General features: G+C 37.4%; 1 protein-coding gene across 1 annotated transcript in view; it reads right to left on the bottom strand.

Moving 5' to 3' along the window:
* BICDL1 (BICD family like cargo adaptor 1) overlaps window positions 1–13,710 on the bottom strand; it is an 81,432-nt gene extending 67,722 nt beyond the window's left edge. The window contains exons 1-2 of the mRNA XM_015586850.2: window positions 13,319–13,710; window positions 7,081–7,296 (exon numbers count right to left, since the gene is read on the bottom strand). Of these exons, the coding sequence (XP_015442336.1) occupies window positions 7,081–7,296; window positions 13,319–13,678 (576 nt within the window). The 5' untranslated portion in view covers window positions 13,679–13,710. The remainder of the gene's footprint in view (window positions 1–7,080; window positions 7,297–13,318) is intronic.
* Between the last annotated feature and the right edge of the window lie 6 nt (window positions 13,711–13,716).

Below are 13,716 nucleotides of genomic sequence, written 5' to 3'. Positions count from 1 at the left end.
CTGAATTCTTTTTATCCCCTTTCCTATCTGTGATTCTACAGTAACAACCTTTTTTGGCTTTATCTAGCCTTTAAAACAGCCTTTTTTGTATATTGTCCCAAATATATTTTCTCCCTTCAGTCTATTTAAATAGCAATACACAAAGTCGCAGTGACTAAGCACAGGACCACAATTTTGGATGTGAGGAATCAGAGAGAGGTGTGTTAGAGATACTTGTAAAGCTGCAATAAAGGGGGAAAGGACTTATATGAAGGGCACTAGGAAATAAAAGCTTTAAGAATACAGCACTGTATTCAAACAAATAATAAGAAGGGGAAAAGTAGTTATTTTAAGGTGAATTCTCAAGAGTTTTGCAACCAGGGCTACACATGGAGCAATTATACATTCTCGATGAGATTCTGTTCAAAAGCAGTCACTATGCAGTTTCCCAAAGGGGAACCTCCAACTGCCTCCTTCTCCACACTACAGACCACTTTGGGTTTCAAGAATAGATGACAGGCAGTTGGAGACAGGGAGTTCTTTTGTCCAGAGTGTATGCTCCCTGTAAGGAAGGAGAAAGCCATGATGATATCCAAACCCAAATAATGACCAACCCTCCCATGAGACAAGATTTTTTTTTTTTTTTTGTAAAAACGAAAATACTCTTTCCATCTCCATCAGCAAGGTCAGGGGACTACAGGATCAGTCACTCAGTAATTGACCAACTCACAGACCACTGGAGGAGAAACAGCACAAGGCAGGCTTAAAGTCAGTATACAAAAGCTCTGTCCATTCCGCAGTCACTCTTCTCAATTCATGGAAGACTGGGTTTTTATGAAATTCTAGGAGTATCTATGAAGACAACACTAGCTCTCTAGGCAACTAAGTCCCCATTATCTACAGCTTGCCTATCACAGCGTTGATATACACAGTCCCTTTGACACTGGTTTTCAAATAGCACCCATATAGTATAAGAGTTTGAGAGTCTAGAGTGCTCTTCTAAAGAGTACATGGAGGGATAGTGTATTCTTCAGAAAGTAATACATAGTTCTAAACATTTCTTTATTAGGCCCCTTAGAGAGTCACTTAACAAAAATAACAACCACAATCTTTTAACTGAGTGCCCACTCTGCTAGATACATGTTTGTAACAATAAACAAGCCAGATGTGGTCCCTGCTCTCAAAGAATTTACAATCTAACAGTATCCATCAAAGACTGCTGTTGCCGGCTCTTCTGTGGCTGACTCCTCCCTACAAGTCTCACCTCAAATGTTATTTCCTTGGAGAAGTCTTCCCTACCTACCCTTTCTAAAGGTGCTCTCTGCTTTCTGGTCATTTGCCATCACATCACTCTTCAAAGTACTCACTATAACTCCAGTGGATTTGTTTAGTTATTTATATCTCTTCTTGCTAGCTTCACACCACAGAGGTCTTGTTACCCACTGTATCCTCTGTGCCTTGCTCAATTAGTAAAAACTGAATGTTCGTTAAAGAAGATCTAAAAAATAATAAAGGTTTTACTATTTTACTCCAAAGAACAGAATGCCAATTAGTCATTAAGGGAGAGTGATGACAGAGATCCTGGATCTGCGACTTCTTCAAAGAATAAAATTAAGGGTTCTAAATCTCTCCGAATTGGTCGTGGCAACTTTTAGTTGTATGGTCATAGACATGTGTCTTTGATGTGTAAATATGTCATTGAGTGGATGGAATCCCCAAGGAAAGTGGTACCACTGTGAACACCTCCTATAGACAGCACTAAGATCCAAGAGTTGGACCTGTTGGCCCGCCTCCCCCCAACCCCCCGCAAACAAACAAACAAACCTGAAAAACAGTTATTGTTATGGGTGGAAATGCCTATGATGAAGTCCAAACCTCATTACCTCAGAATGTGAACTTGTTTGGAGACAAAGTCTTTATAGAGGCAATCAAATTAGAAAGAAGTCATAGATTTTACTCTACTGCAATATGACTGGTGTTTTATAAGAAGAGGAAATTTGGTAATAGAGACAGAAATACATAAAAGAAAGAGGCACAGGGAGCAAGTAGATATCTACTAGCCAAGGAGAGAGACCTGGAACAGATCTTTCCCTCATAGCCCTAAGAAGGAACCAACCCTATGACACCTTGATTTTGGACCTCTAGCCTCTGGAACTGTGAGACATAATGTTCTGTTGTTTAAGCCACTTAGACTGGGATACTTTGTTAAGGCAGACCTAGCAAATGAATACAGTTTTCTATAGGCTTCTACAATTTTTATTTTAAGTTATTTTGGTTCTCGGTCAAGAGCAAATGTTTGGATTTTTCTTTTCATTAAAAAAATCCACAGAGTATTAGACATCCATGGGGGAAATAAACAGTGGTGAGACAGTAATCTCTATAGAAAACATAACTGGATTCCTATGTCATATCATACTAAAAAATAAATTCTAGATAAAGCCCTAAATGCAAAATGGCAAGATATTTTGTGACTGATATAGCATGTATTAAATTGTGACTGATATAGCATGTTTATAATATGGCAAGATATTTTGTGACTGATATAGCATGTATTAAATTGCAGGGAAAAGTGCAAAAAAATTTCCTAGCCAGTTTCTACAAACTCTAGAGCTATGTATTTTGGAGGAGGTAAACCTTAGAAGTCCCTAAAGCAATGTGAAATCCCATTCTTTTTTTAGAAGAAATCAATTGTTTTTCCCATTCTTTGGTGAACAGGTACTCAAGTCTGACTTTAGTGTTTTCAAGAACATGTCAGCAGTGTTTTATTAGTACTGTGAAAAATGCCTTCTTTTAACTCCTACTGAAGTTTCTAACACTACTGAGATTCATTTTGAGAATAACAACTTATTTCAACTGCCTCTGAAGACTGAAATGGCTAAAAAGAAACTTGTTATTACTGATATTGTTATTATTATGAATGAGACTGTTTCTACATTGTTGAAATCACTGCTTTGGCTTCCTACTGTAAATGCAGAATACAAGAACTTTCCACAGTGTCTAAACTGTATTATAAGCTGTAGCTGGTTAAATTAGTAAATAATCACTTCAGGATTCTTAGCACTTATCAGAACTCTGATATCTTTGCTGCTGCTGTCGGAGAGAAAATCAACTGGGGGCTCTGAAGGTTTCTGCTGTAAGGCCAGTAAAAAGTACTGAGTTACGTATCAGGAGGATTCTCACAAAACTCTGTCTGAAGCTCTATAAGGAGATACTCTCCTTAGGCAACAAGCATGACCCATGTCTCTCCTCTCCTTTTTCTGAGAGCAAGGCCCATTGTAGTCTTTCCACTTTTGATATAATTAGGATACGTGTCTAATATGTCCTATTAAACCCCACTGTCAATGTCACTGTGGTGTTATTTTCTAACTTAGAAAGTGAATTACACTTTCTCCAAATATGTGAGCCTGAGTTTCACAGAAATGAGACTCATAGGATCTTAGAAGCTAAAAGAGAATTTAGAGGGCATTTTGTCCAAATGAACAAATAAACCGGGATAAAGGTGTCCTCAGGTTACATGCAGCAGTGTCCAAGGGATACTAGGTGCCACAGAATAAACCTGACTCAACTCGTAAGTGAACTGATTTTACACAAATATTTTTGCATAGAGATTTAACTACTAAACAAAACATTTATACTCAATGCTATGTGCTGGGAACATTCAGTTTCTTCCGCTCTCAAATTAGAGAATCGGTGTTTGACAGATGCAGAAATCCCACCTAAATGATGAGGCTATGGTAATTACAACGATGGCTACCATTTATTGAACATTTACTATATGCTAGACATTGTGGTTAGAGCTTTACATACATTATCTTACTCAGTCCTCATGACATTATCAGGTAATAGTAATATAATTATCTCCATTATACAGAGGAGGAAACTAAGGTTAAAAGAGGTAAAAAACTTTCCACATTTGCCCAGCTAGTAAATAGCAGAATCAGTGTGTGGTCCCAGGGCTGTCTGGCTTTAAAGCCTATGATTTTAATTGCTGCCACATAAATTTGAAATTGAGGCACAGGAACTCTAAACAGTCTTGAATTGGAAGATCCTTAATCAAGTCACATATCTTTCTGTCCCTCAAGTTTTCCCAGCTATGAAATTAGAACAATGCTTCTCCTTTTCTTCATCATAATTAGAATACAGAAGCTCCTGAGATACTTATGCTTCCAGCACCCTATTTTAGAGCTGAAAAGAACCTTAGTTACACAAAAACTTGTCCATGAATGTTTACGGCAGCCTTATTCATAATAACCAACAGTAAAAACAATCTAAATGTCCATCAAGTAATGAATAGATAAACAAAATGTGTTATACCCATACGACAAAATATTCTTAAGCCATAAAAATGAATGAAAAACTGAAATAAACTACAATGTAGATAAAGCTTGGAAACATTATACTAAGGGAAAGAAGCTGGTCACATTGGGTCATATATATGTATGATTTTATTTACATGAAATGTCTAGAATAGGCCAATCTATAGAGACAGAAAGTAGGTTAGTGGCTGCCAGGGTCAGTGACTGCTAATGCGTACAGGGTTTCTTTTTGGGGAGGTAAAATGTTCTAATATTAGATAGTGGTGATGGTTGCACGACTCTGTAAATATACCAAAAGACACTAAATTATACACTTTAAAAAAGTAAATGTTATGGTATGTGAATTATATCTCAATAAAGCTGTTATTAAATAAAAAGAATCTTAGAGATCATAGCAGCAAAGGAAATACATTTAAAAATACTTTGGACAAAAGCATCACAGAAATATTGTACTATATTTAGATAATACACATTTCATGTTTATAAAAACACATCATATACACTGTAGGAAAAGTATGGCCTTCTATTACTTATGGTTGTTTTCTTGTTCTAGGAGAACCTTAAAGCACTTCGAAGGACTACTCAACTCTTTTAGTTCCTGAATATTCAGTTAATAAAATGATAATAAAATGCAATCTAACCTGGCTGCTCATGGAAACCCCAGGGGCTTGTCCTGTTTAAAAAGAGAAACGGGAAAAAAGCCACAAAACTCACTAAGGGCCTACATTCAAGGCCAGACAGGATAAGAAGAATCTAGATCTAGTGGAAATGTTATCCTCCTATATTCTTTTGGGAGTAGCTTATCAGGATTTTCTACAGAGAAATTAGGCAAAAGAACCTCAACTATAAAGACACTTGCATTAGTAAAATAACCATCGACACTGAAACAAATCCTTTACCTTCACATACTCTAACATAAACACATTATCTCATTTTCAGTACCTGCATGAGATACAATTTTTCACCCCAATTTTGAAGATAAGGAAAGTGAGGGACAAACGAGGTCACCCAGTTACTGAGAAACAGTCAAAATTCCACATGCCTCTAAATTCTAAGCTCTGTGTTCTTTCGCTACGTCATGCTGACGTTTACTTTCTCCTTTCATTTCTCTTGGCCACTTATTTTTCACCAGATCAGAAAGCAGACTTATTTTGTAAAATGAACTTAGCCTTCAAGAAGTAATTTCTCTTTTAATTGTTCTAGTTTGTTGTATTCCCTTCTCAACTCTCCATTAAGAAACATTTGCTCAGAATAAGTATAAAATAAATGTTTTTGAACAAATAAATTAATCTGGCCAGCCCTATCTGGTTAGTTTAATTGTTCATAAATAATGAATGATGACTCAAAAACCTGTAAAATCTTATAAGGAAACAGATTCCCTTCTAAGTTGCTGAAAATGGTTTTAGAACTGAGTCAGAAATGATGTTACTGAGCTGGCCCTGTAAATGACTTCTTGAGAACTGTCCAAATCTTCCTTTCCAACCATATCAAGTGGTGATTTGATTCCCTAGGTGGGAAACCTGCAGACAAGAGCTTTAGATTTGCCTATCACCTGAATTCTCACCTTTCATATACATTTTGATATTTCCTGCAACCAGCTGTTTTCCAAGTTATCAGGTTCTCTGTCTCTCTCCTTCCCTCACCATCTCTCTTTCTCCTTCCCCAACTTTCATTCTCTCCTTCTCTACCCCTTCTTCTTCCTCTGCCTTTCTCTAGTAGTAGCATTTACTTCACATTTCCTTGTAAGGCATAAAGGTTTTGACCAGTATCAGAGTACCCATGGAAACAACCAGGACACAAACTAATGGAATATCTTCAAACAGTATTACCCATCCAATTAGTAGAAGCATCAAGAATTTATTACATGCTGCTTTAGCAAAGTCTTTCCCAAAGATCTAAGCACCAAACATTAACCAGGCAGACAAGGAGAGCATTCCCATGAGAACATCAGTGCTTAGGGATGACCTCAGAATAAAAGTTCTTTGTTCCTCTGGTAACTGAAGAGTTAACAGTTTTTATTTTCAACACATAAGAAGGATTGAGGTACAACAGTAAATCCAGCTCTTAATTCAAAAGTGGGTGGATTAAGAGACCAGGGCATTAACAACATTCCTGCATTTGTTAAAAAGGTATGTTCTGTATTTAAATTAGATTTCCACTTATTCAACCCTCAAACTCCTTCTTTGCAATGATTTTATAGTCTTGACCTTGGTTAATTAATACTTTCATGACATCACCGTATAAAAGTACAAGTAAAGAATTTTTACTTGATGTGGAAATAGAGAACAAATTTTAAACAGATACACATACCTCCCTTCCTATTTAAATAATATGAAAGAACGTACATTCATAAATTTAACATCAATGAAAATTATTTGCTCTAGAAAATTTCCCTAAGCTCTTCAGTTTAAAAACAGCACCTTTTAATATTTGAACTAAACACATTAATTTTACCAGTGACAGACTTTCTCTAGGTAACAGAATCATAAGGAATCGCAGAAATCATTAAGCACAATGCTTTCATTTTAAAAATTAGAAAATTCCCAAGTTAAGTAACTGTCAAAGTCTCATAGTTGGTTAATGACAAGCAAGGGTCTTGGCTCCAGACTCCTAGTTTGGCACAGCTAAAGTTCTTGTAGTTGAAAAATACTTAAACTTGTTGATATAACACTAAAAGCAACAAAAATTACAACTACTCTTACCATATACATGATTGACATTATACAGCTCTGTTTCAACTTTCGGTATTTTATTCCATAAATTAATGGTATAACTTATGACTCACCTTGCTGAGCTGATCCAGTAACCTTTGGTTCTGTTCTGATAATTCCTGGACAGCCCGCGATTTTTCTCTATCTGCCTCTCGCAGATGAACCTGCTGCCTCTCCAACTCATCCTGAAGCTGTTTCACATCACTCTCCAGCTCTGACACACGGCCTTCCCACTCTCCTTCTCGGTTCTCAAATCGTCTTCTGAGCTCATGTTTCTCTTGTTCTAAGTGCTGGGTGAAAAGTGAAGAGGATTTAAAAAGTGTTAAAAATTCCACAGCCTTTCTTTTTTTCTCTTTCACACTCTCCTAACTGTTCTTTTCCCAAGTCAGTCAGCACAACGAAACACTGCCACATAGGAAAAGTGGCCCATATTTCACGAAATATTCCCTTCTTCCAGAGTAGGGAAGGAGCTGGTTTCAGAGAATGCCATTCCTACCGAAAATACTTAATGTTGTTATGTTTATTCTTGACTTTGGGCATGAGGTTCTAGACAGGAGTTCAACTGAAATTTAGCAAATCATCTAATCAATTGGTGAACTATACATTTAAACAACTTACAATGACTCCTTAAGAAGACTTCTTTTGAAATCATCTATAAGATCTGGCATAATACTAGGTACTAAGAATCACAGAATTTTTGGAGACAAAAAGAAACCCAGAGATCCTTCATATTAACTATTTTTTCTTACAAACAAGGCAACAGAAGATAAGAGGTTAAGTAACAAGCTCAAGGTCAATACTAGTAAATGGCAGAGCTCGAATTTGTGTCTAAATCACTTAACTGTTTTGCTCAAATCACAACTCAATAAATATTTGCTGCTATATATAACACTGCATTTCAAAATCATTAAGGGAAGTTCAGATTTAGGCCTACTTTAAATCATGGCCTATCAGCCTTACATATTTATTTCTGATCCATCCATTCATTCTTGAGTGCCTACTATGGGTCAGCCACTGTGCTGGGAACATAGTGATAAGCAAAACAGACGTGGTTCTTGCCTTTGTGGAGTTTTCATTTTAGTGGGAGAGGCTGATACAAGCAATAAGTTGTGTGTGACAAATGGTATGCAGGAAAAGTACAGATGGTTTGAAGTAGCAGCTCAAAAGAAAAGGATTCTTTTGGGTTGAAGGAAATAAGAACATCTTTTCCTTTCTGTGACATAAATATGGATGCCTCTTTTCAGAGGCAAGTATAATCTCCTACTTAAAAAGCACAGTATGTACAAAAAAGGCCAAGCCTATACTTCAAGGAGTATATGAAATATGTTAAAGCAATGGTCCCTCAACTTTTGGTGCTCTCAGAAAAGCTCTGGTATAATTGTCCAAAGTATATCTACCTGAACCCCAATTCCAACTGTGATTCAATTAAGAATGGGATGCTGTCTAGGCATGCATTCATCTACCATCCATCCATCCATCTATCTATCTATCTATCTATTTATCTATCTATTCTACAGGAAATCCTGATGCATTGAAGGTTGATATCAAGCACTGAGATTGTGTGAAGGAAGCTATGGTCTTATTCTATCAGAGTTCTCACTTTCTGAACATCTTTTGGAATAATTCTTTTGTAAAGCCGTAAGGGCCAGTGTATAATTATACAAGAAAATCAGTGCCATTGCTTCAATTACTTCACATCTGATCCATCCATCCATCCATCTATCTATCTATCTATCTATCTATCTATCTATCTATCTGTTCTACAGCAAATCCTGATGCATTGAAGATTGATATCAAGCACTGAGATTGTGTGAAGGAAGCTATGGTCTTATTCTATCAGAGTTCTCACTTTCTGAACATCTTTTGGAATAATTCTTTTGTAAAGCCGTAAGGGCCAGTGTATAATTATACAAGAAAATCAGTGCCATTGCTTCAATTACTTCACATCTGAGATATATCTAAAAAAGATTATTCCACTTCATCCTGCTATCTTATTCCCCTTACTTTGTTCCGGGTGACTTCTGAATGTTTCTGAAAGTCGAATTTACCGCCCAAAGATGAAAATTTACCATGATAGAGCAATCCGAAGAATGTGCCAAAAGATAAAAAGTTACCCAAAATTAAAATTCTGAGCACATTAGCAAAGGCGGTTTTCACAGAAATAAATGTACAACCTCCCAAATTGACCACTTTAAGAGAATAATTCACTTGGATATAGCCACTCTAGTATATCTGTTGAAAAAGTCACATTAACATTATACTTTGTATAGCTTCAGTTTGAAGTATGTGGGAAAAAGAATGACAAGAGAGGGACTTCTACTCAGCATGAGAATATTATGCTCTATCTATGCTTCTCTCAGATTGCTAAACTTCCAAAATGAGGATGTTTTAGTCACTGGAGACACCTCAGAAAGGTAAAATGCGGAAACAAATGCTAATTGCAATCCTAAAACTGTGATTCTTGGTTTTGAGTTTTTCCAAAATGGAAAAGAATGAGCAGAAGGCAACAGCAAGAACTCAGTAATCACAGTGTTACTGAGAGGCCAGATAAATTAGGCTGTGTTCTAAAAGAACAGAGAGACTTAAAAATATTCAGCAAACAGCTGTTAGTGAACAGCCCAACCAAGCAACTAAAACAATCCATTCCACTTGGAGGGGAGGGTTTGAGGACAGGTGGTGCTGATCAATCTATTCTGTCCTTACATTTCTTTGGAGATGTGACAAACTTCCTAATTCAGGTTTCCCAACACTCTGAAAAATAATCAAGACTTTCCTATTAATAAACACACAGAATTTAGCCCTTTGTTTACTTTGAAGAATGAAAGGTTTCTTTTAGAATTATATTTCCAATTAAGTGCTAAGTAAACCAATAAACTCTAGGCAGAATTATCAGTGAGTGTATGTATGGGTCAGGCTCTGTCTACGCTATTCCTTGTTTCTTGGGGTTATATGGTGTTTTAAAAGTTACTATCTACACTTGAACCTAATATACTGTTGTACGTCAATTATAAAAAAAGAAAAAAATATCAAAACTATCAATGATATCAAGAGCAAGAAAGTCCAAGAAACTGTCACAGCGAAGAAGAGACTAAGAAGATACGGAAACTAAATGTAATGTGGTACGCTGGATGGAATCCTGGGACAGAAAAAGACATTAGGTAAAGGCTAAGGAAATCTGAATAAACTAAGGACTTTAGTTAATAATAACATATCGGTATTGGTTTGTTAATTATGACAAATGTATCATAATATAAGATGTCAATAACAGAGGAAACTGGTTACAGGGCATACGGAAACTCTCTGTACCATCTTTCCAATTTTTCTGTAAATCTAGCCAATTCTGAAGTAGTAAGGGAGCAGATGGGACCAAAACAAAACCAGTCTCATCACTTAATAGTTAAATCAACATTCTCTCAGAATCTACTCGTGTTTATCTTTCAAACCAACCTGTGAGAAAATGTGTTTGACTCCACTGTCTGACAGTTTGTGGAAAATTACAAATGCTTTTTGAAGTAAGAGCTGATTCTCTACTTCTAACTATTTAATTTAATTGAAATTATAGTAGAGTAGCTATGTTAAACTTTAGAAAGTATTTTTTTGTCTAAGTAGACATTCTAAAATCTTGGCCTCTTAAAAAATACACGAGGAAAATTCACTTGCAGGTATCAAATGAAATAGGCCCCTGAAAATCAGGTTTGTCACTCTCATATTAACATTAAAAGAATTAACAAGGAACTAATGACGTCTTTAAAGAATATTTGTAAATGTATGTTTTATTTTAAAAAACTTAAAAAATTTAACGATAATTTTCAAACATACCTAGAAGAAACAGTATAACTGAACCCTCCATCGTTCAGCTTCAGGAATGATTGTATTTGGTTTTTTAAAAATAAGCATTTAAAAAATGTTATTTTTTAAGTTGTGGTAAAGGACAGAAGTCCCCCCTTATCTGCAGTTTCACTTTCCTGTTTCAATTACCTGCAGACAACTGCAGTCCAAAAATAGTAAATGGAAAATTCCAGAAAGAAACAATTCACAAGTTTAAATTTCCCGCCTTAGTGGGATGAAATCTCGCACCCTCCCACTCTGTTCTTCCTGGGAAGTGAATCATCCCTTGTCCAGCATATCTATGCTGTATATGCTGTCAATCACTTGGTAGCCCTCTGGGTTATCAGATCTAACTGTCATGGTATTGCAGAGCATGTGTTCAAGTCACCCTTATTTTACTTAATAATGGCCCCAAAGTGCAAGAGTAGTAATGCTGGCAATTCAGATATGCCAGATAAACCGTGAAGTGTTTACTGGAAGTGAAAAGGTGAAAGTTTTCAACTTAATTGTTTTATTTTACTATTGTTGTTAATCTCTTACTGTGCCTGATTTATACATTAAACTTTAACATAGTTACATACGTATAGGGAAAATAATAGTTCTTAGAGTGTTTGGTACTATTTGTGGTTTCAGGCATCCACTGGGTGTCTTGGAACATATTCCCCTCAGATAAGGGGAGACTATGGTATACATAGCATAAAAGTTATCATCTTAATCATTTTTAAGTATACAGTTTAGTAGTGTTAAGTGCATTCACACTGTTGTGCAACCAAGCTCCAAAAATTTTAAATGAATTTTTAACCTGCAGAGGAGTGTTTTAAAGAATAGTTTAAGAACTTTAACCTATTTTATTATTGTTTATCAAGTCAATAGCAAAAAGTCAAAGGTAATTTATTCTTTTACAATAGAACCTTTCTTGTTATAAAATTTTGAAATCTTTTCTTTGTTGAAAAAATGTATAATGTCTCTACATGGAACCCAAGATGTGTGTAACTGCACAATCAGGATTACTCTGAAATCTATCACTAATCAAACTAACTGATATGATGTTCCTTTCAAGTTTGCTGTCTCTTCAATCAAGTCGCTCACTGAAGGAATTTCAAATCACAAGTATAAATCTTTGCAGTAGTACTTCTATATAGAGTTGTGTAATTGAATCTCTTTTTTTAAAAAAAGACACCCTTTCATTTCTAGACCTCTACTTCAAATGAAAATTAAACAATTCAATTCATTGGGTTGCTTTTTGGCAGTCTACCTATAGATTTCACAAACCACTTTTTAGAGAGTTATCTCAGGAGTTCATCAACTGGCAGACCTAGTTAACAGGCCAACTGAACCACAGGGCACTCATTCACTGGTTTCTTTTTTCTTCCTGATTTACTTTTGGTATATTGTTGGACTACAGACACACTTTAATCTTATTACAGAAAAGTTTCTGAATCTACATTGACTGTTTAACCAGTAGTTGTGATATGGAACCAGACTAGGTTCAAGACTTTACTAATCTCTTGTAATAAAAAAGTGGTTGCAACCAAAGCGAGTAACAGGAAATTACAGACAGGAAAAGACAATCTCCTCTCCCCTGCCATAGATGTCCCCCTCCTTTTTAAATCTAATTTTTAGAAATGCTGGTGCTCCATACCACTTTCAAGATTCTTTTCTAATTAAGGGCAAACAAACAGGCATAGCTCTGAAAGACTTTGGTTTAGAGACATGGCAGAAATCTTACAGATACATTAAAGGGTATTTATAACAATAATTAAAGTAATATGGTTCACACAGGTTGCATTTGGCCATGCAATTGCATGTGTGAGACCCAGAATACTTAAAAGTACTATTTAAATACACGTAAATACTGAAGTCGAAATTAAACCCACTACCGGCAGTCACATGCTTGCCTGACTGCAATGGAACCACATTTCCTAATCCCTGAGTATTTGAAGGCTATATAAAGCTCCTTTAGAGGCACTTGTTTCCCACAACTCTGAGCTGCCTGGAAGTTAAGACAAGGGCATCTGGAGGCCTTAACTCCAAAACTGGAAAGCTTTAGGCTAACACCCTGATTAGAGATTAACTACTTTGAAAACCTGGAACATATTCTAAATGCTTTCCCTTTCTCATTTCTGTGTGCAGACATCACCTCAGTGCTGTATAAATTAGTCATACTGTAAGCTCTATTCTAGATGCTGTGTACAGTGCATACATAGAACAGCTCGCAGCGGTTGGAGTTGTGCATTGACCCATTTGTTGTGACCAAGGTGGGAAAGTAAGGTGTATTCAGTAGATGCCGTGGTTTGATAACCTGAAACCCTCCATCTTACCCGCCCCCGTCCCCAGACGGTTTTCTGCGAGGTAGGGTGAGCAAGGAAAGGGTGGGGTGGGGTTGGGTTGGTAGGTGAGTGGCGCCAGAAGCTGCCCAGGGCCGGGCAGGCGGATGCCTGGGAAGCCCCGGCTTCCCACCCATCCCAGGAGGGACTTCCTCACCTCCAATTTGTCTGTCAGCTCCTTGTGCATCTGTTCGTACTGCCGGCTCATGTCCTGGTTCCTCTCGAGCAGCGCCTTGCCCAGGCGGGCCGCCAACACCAGATCCTTCTCCTTCTGCCGGATCACCGACAGCAGCTCCGGGTCCTGGGCGGGCGGCGGCTGCTGTCCGGCTCCCTCCGCTAAAGGCCCAGGCTCAGCCGGAGGATGCTCCCCGGGGTCGGACGGCCGTTCCCCGGCCGCCAGCAGCGCCAATTCCTCCTCTAACGCCAGTTCTAGCTCCCCGGAGCTCCCGGGGAAGGAGACGAGGGCAGCGGCGGCTGGACTCCCGACTGCGTCCACGGCCGCGGCGGGCAGCTCCATGCAGCAGGCGCTGTCCGGCTCGGCAGGTGCTGAAGCGC

Source organism: Pteropus alecto, unplaced genomic scaffold (assembly GCF_000325575.1).
Source record: "Pteropus alecto unplaced genomic scaffold, ASM32557v1 scaffold113, whole genome shotgun sequence".
Classification (NCBI taxonomy): domain Eukaryota; kingdom Metazoa; phylum Chordata; class Mammalia; order Chiroptera; family Pteropodidae; genus Pteropus; species Pteropus alecto.
Note: the sequence above shows the minus strand (reverse complement) of the source record. Positions and strands in the feature narration are given on the sequence as shown.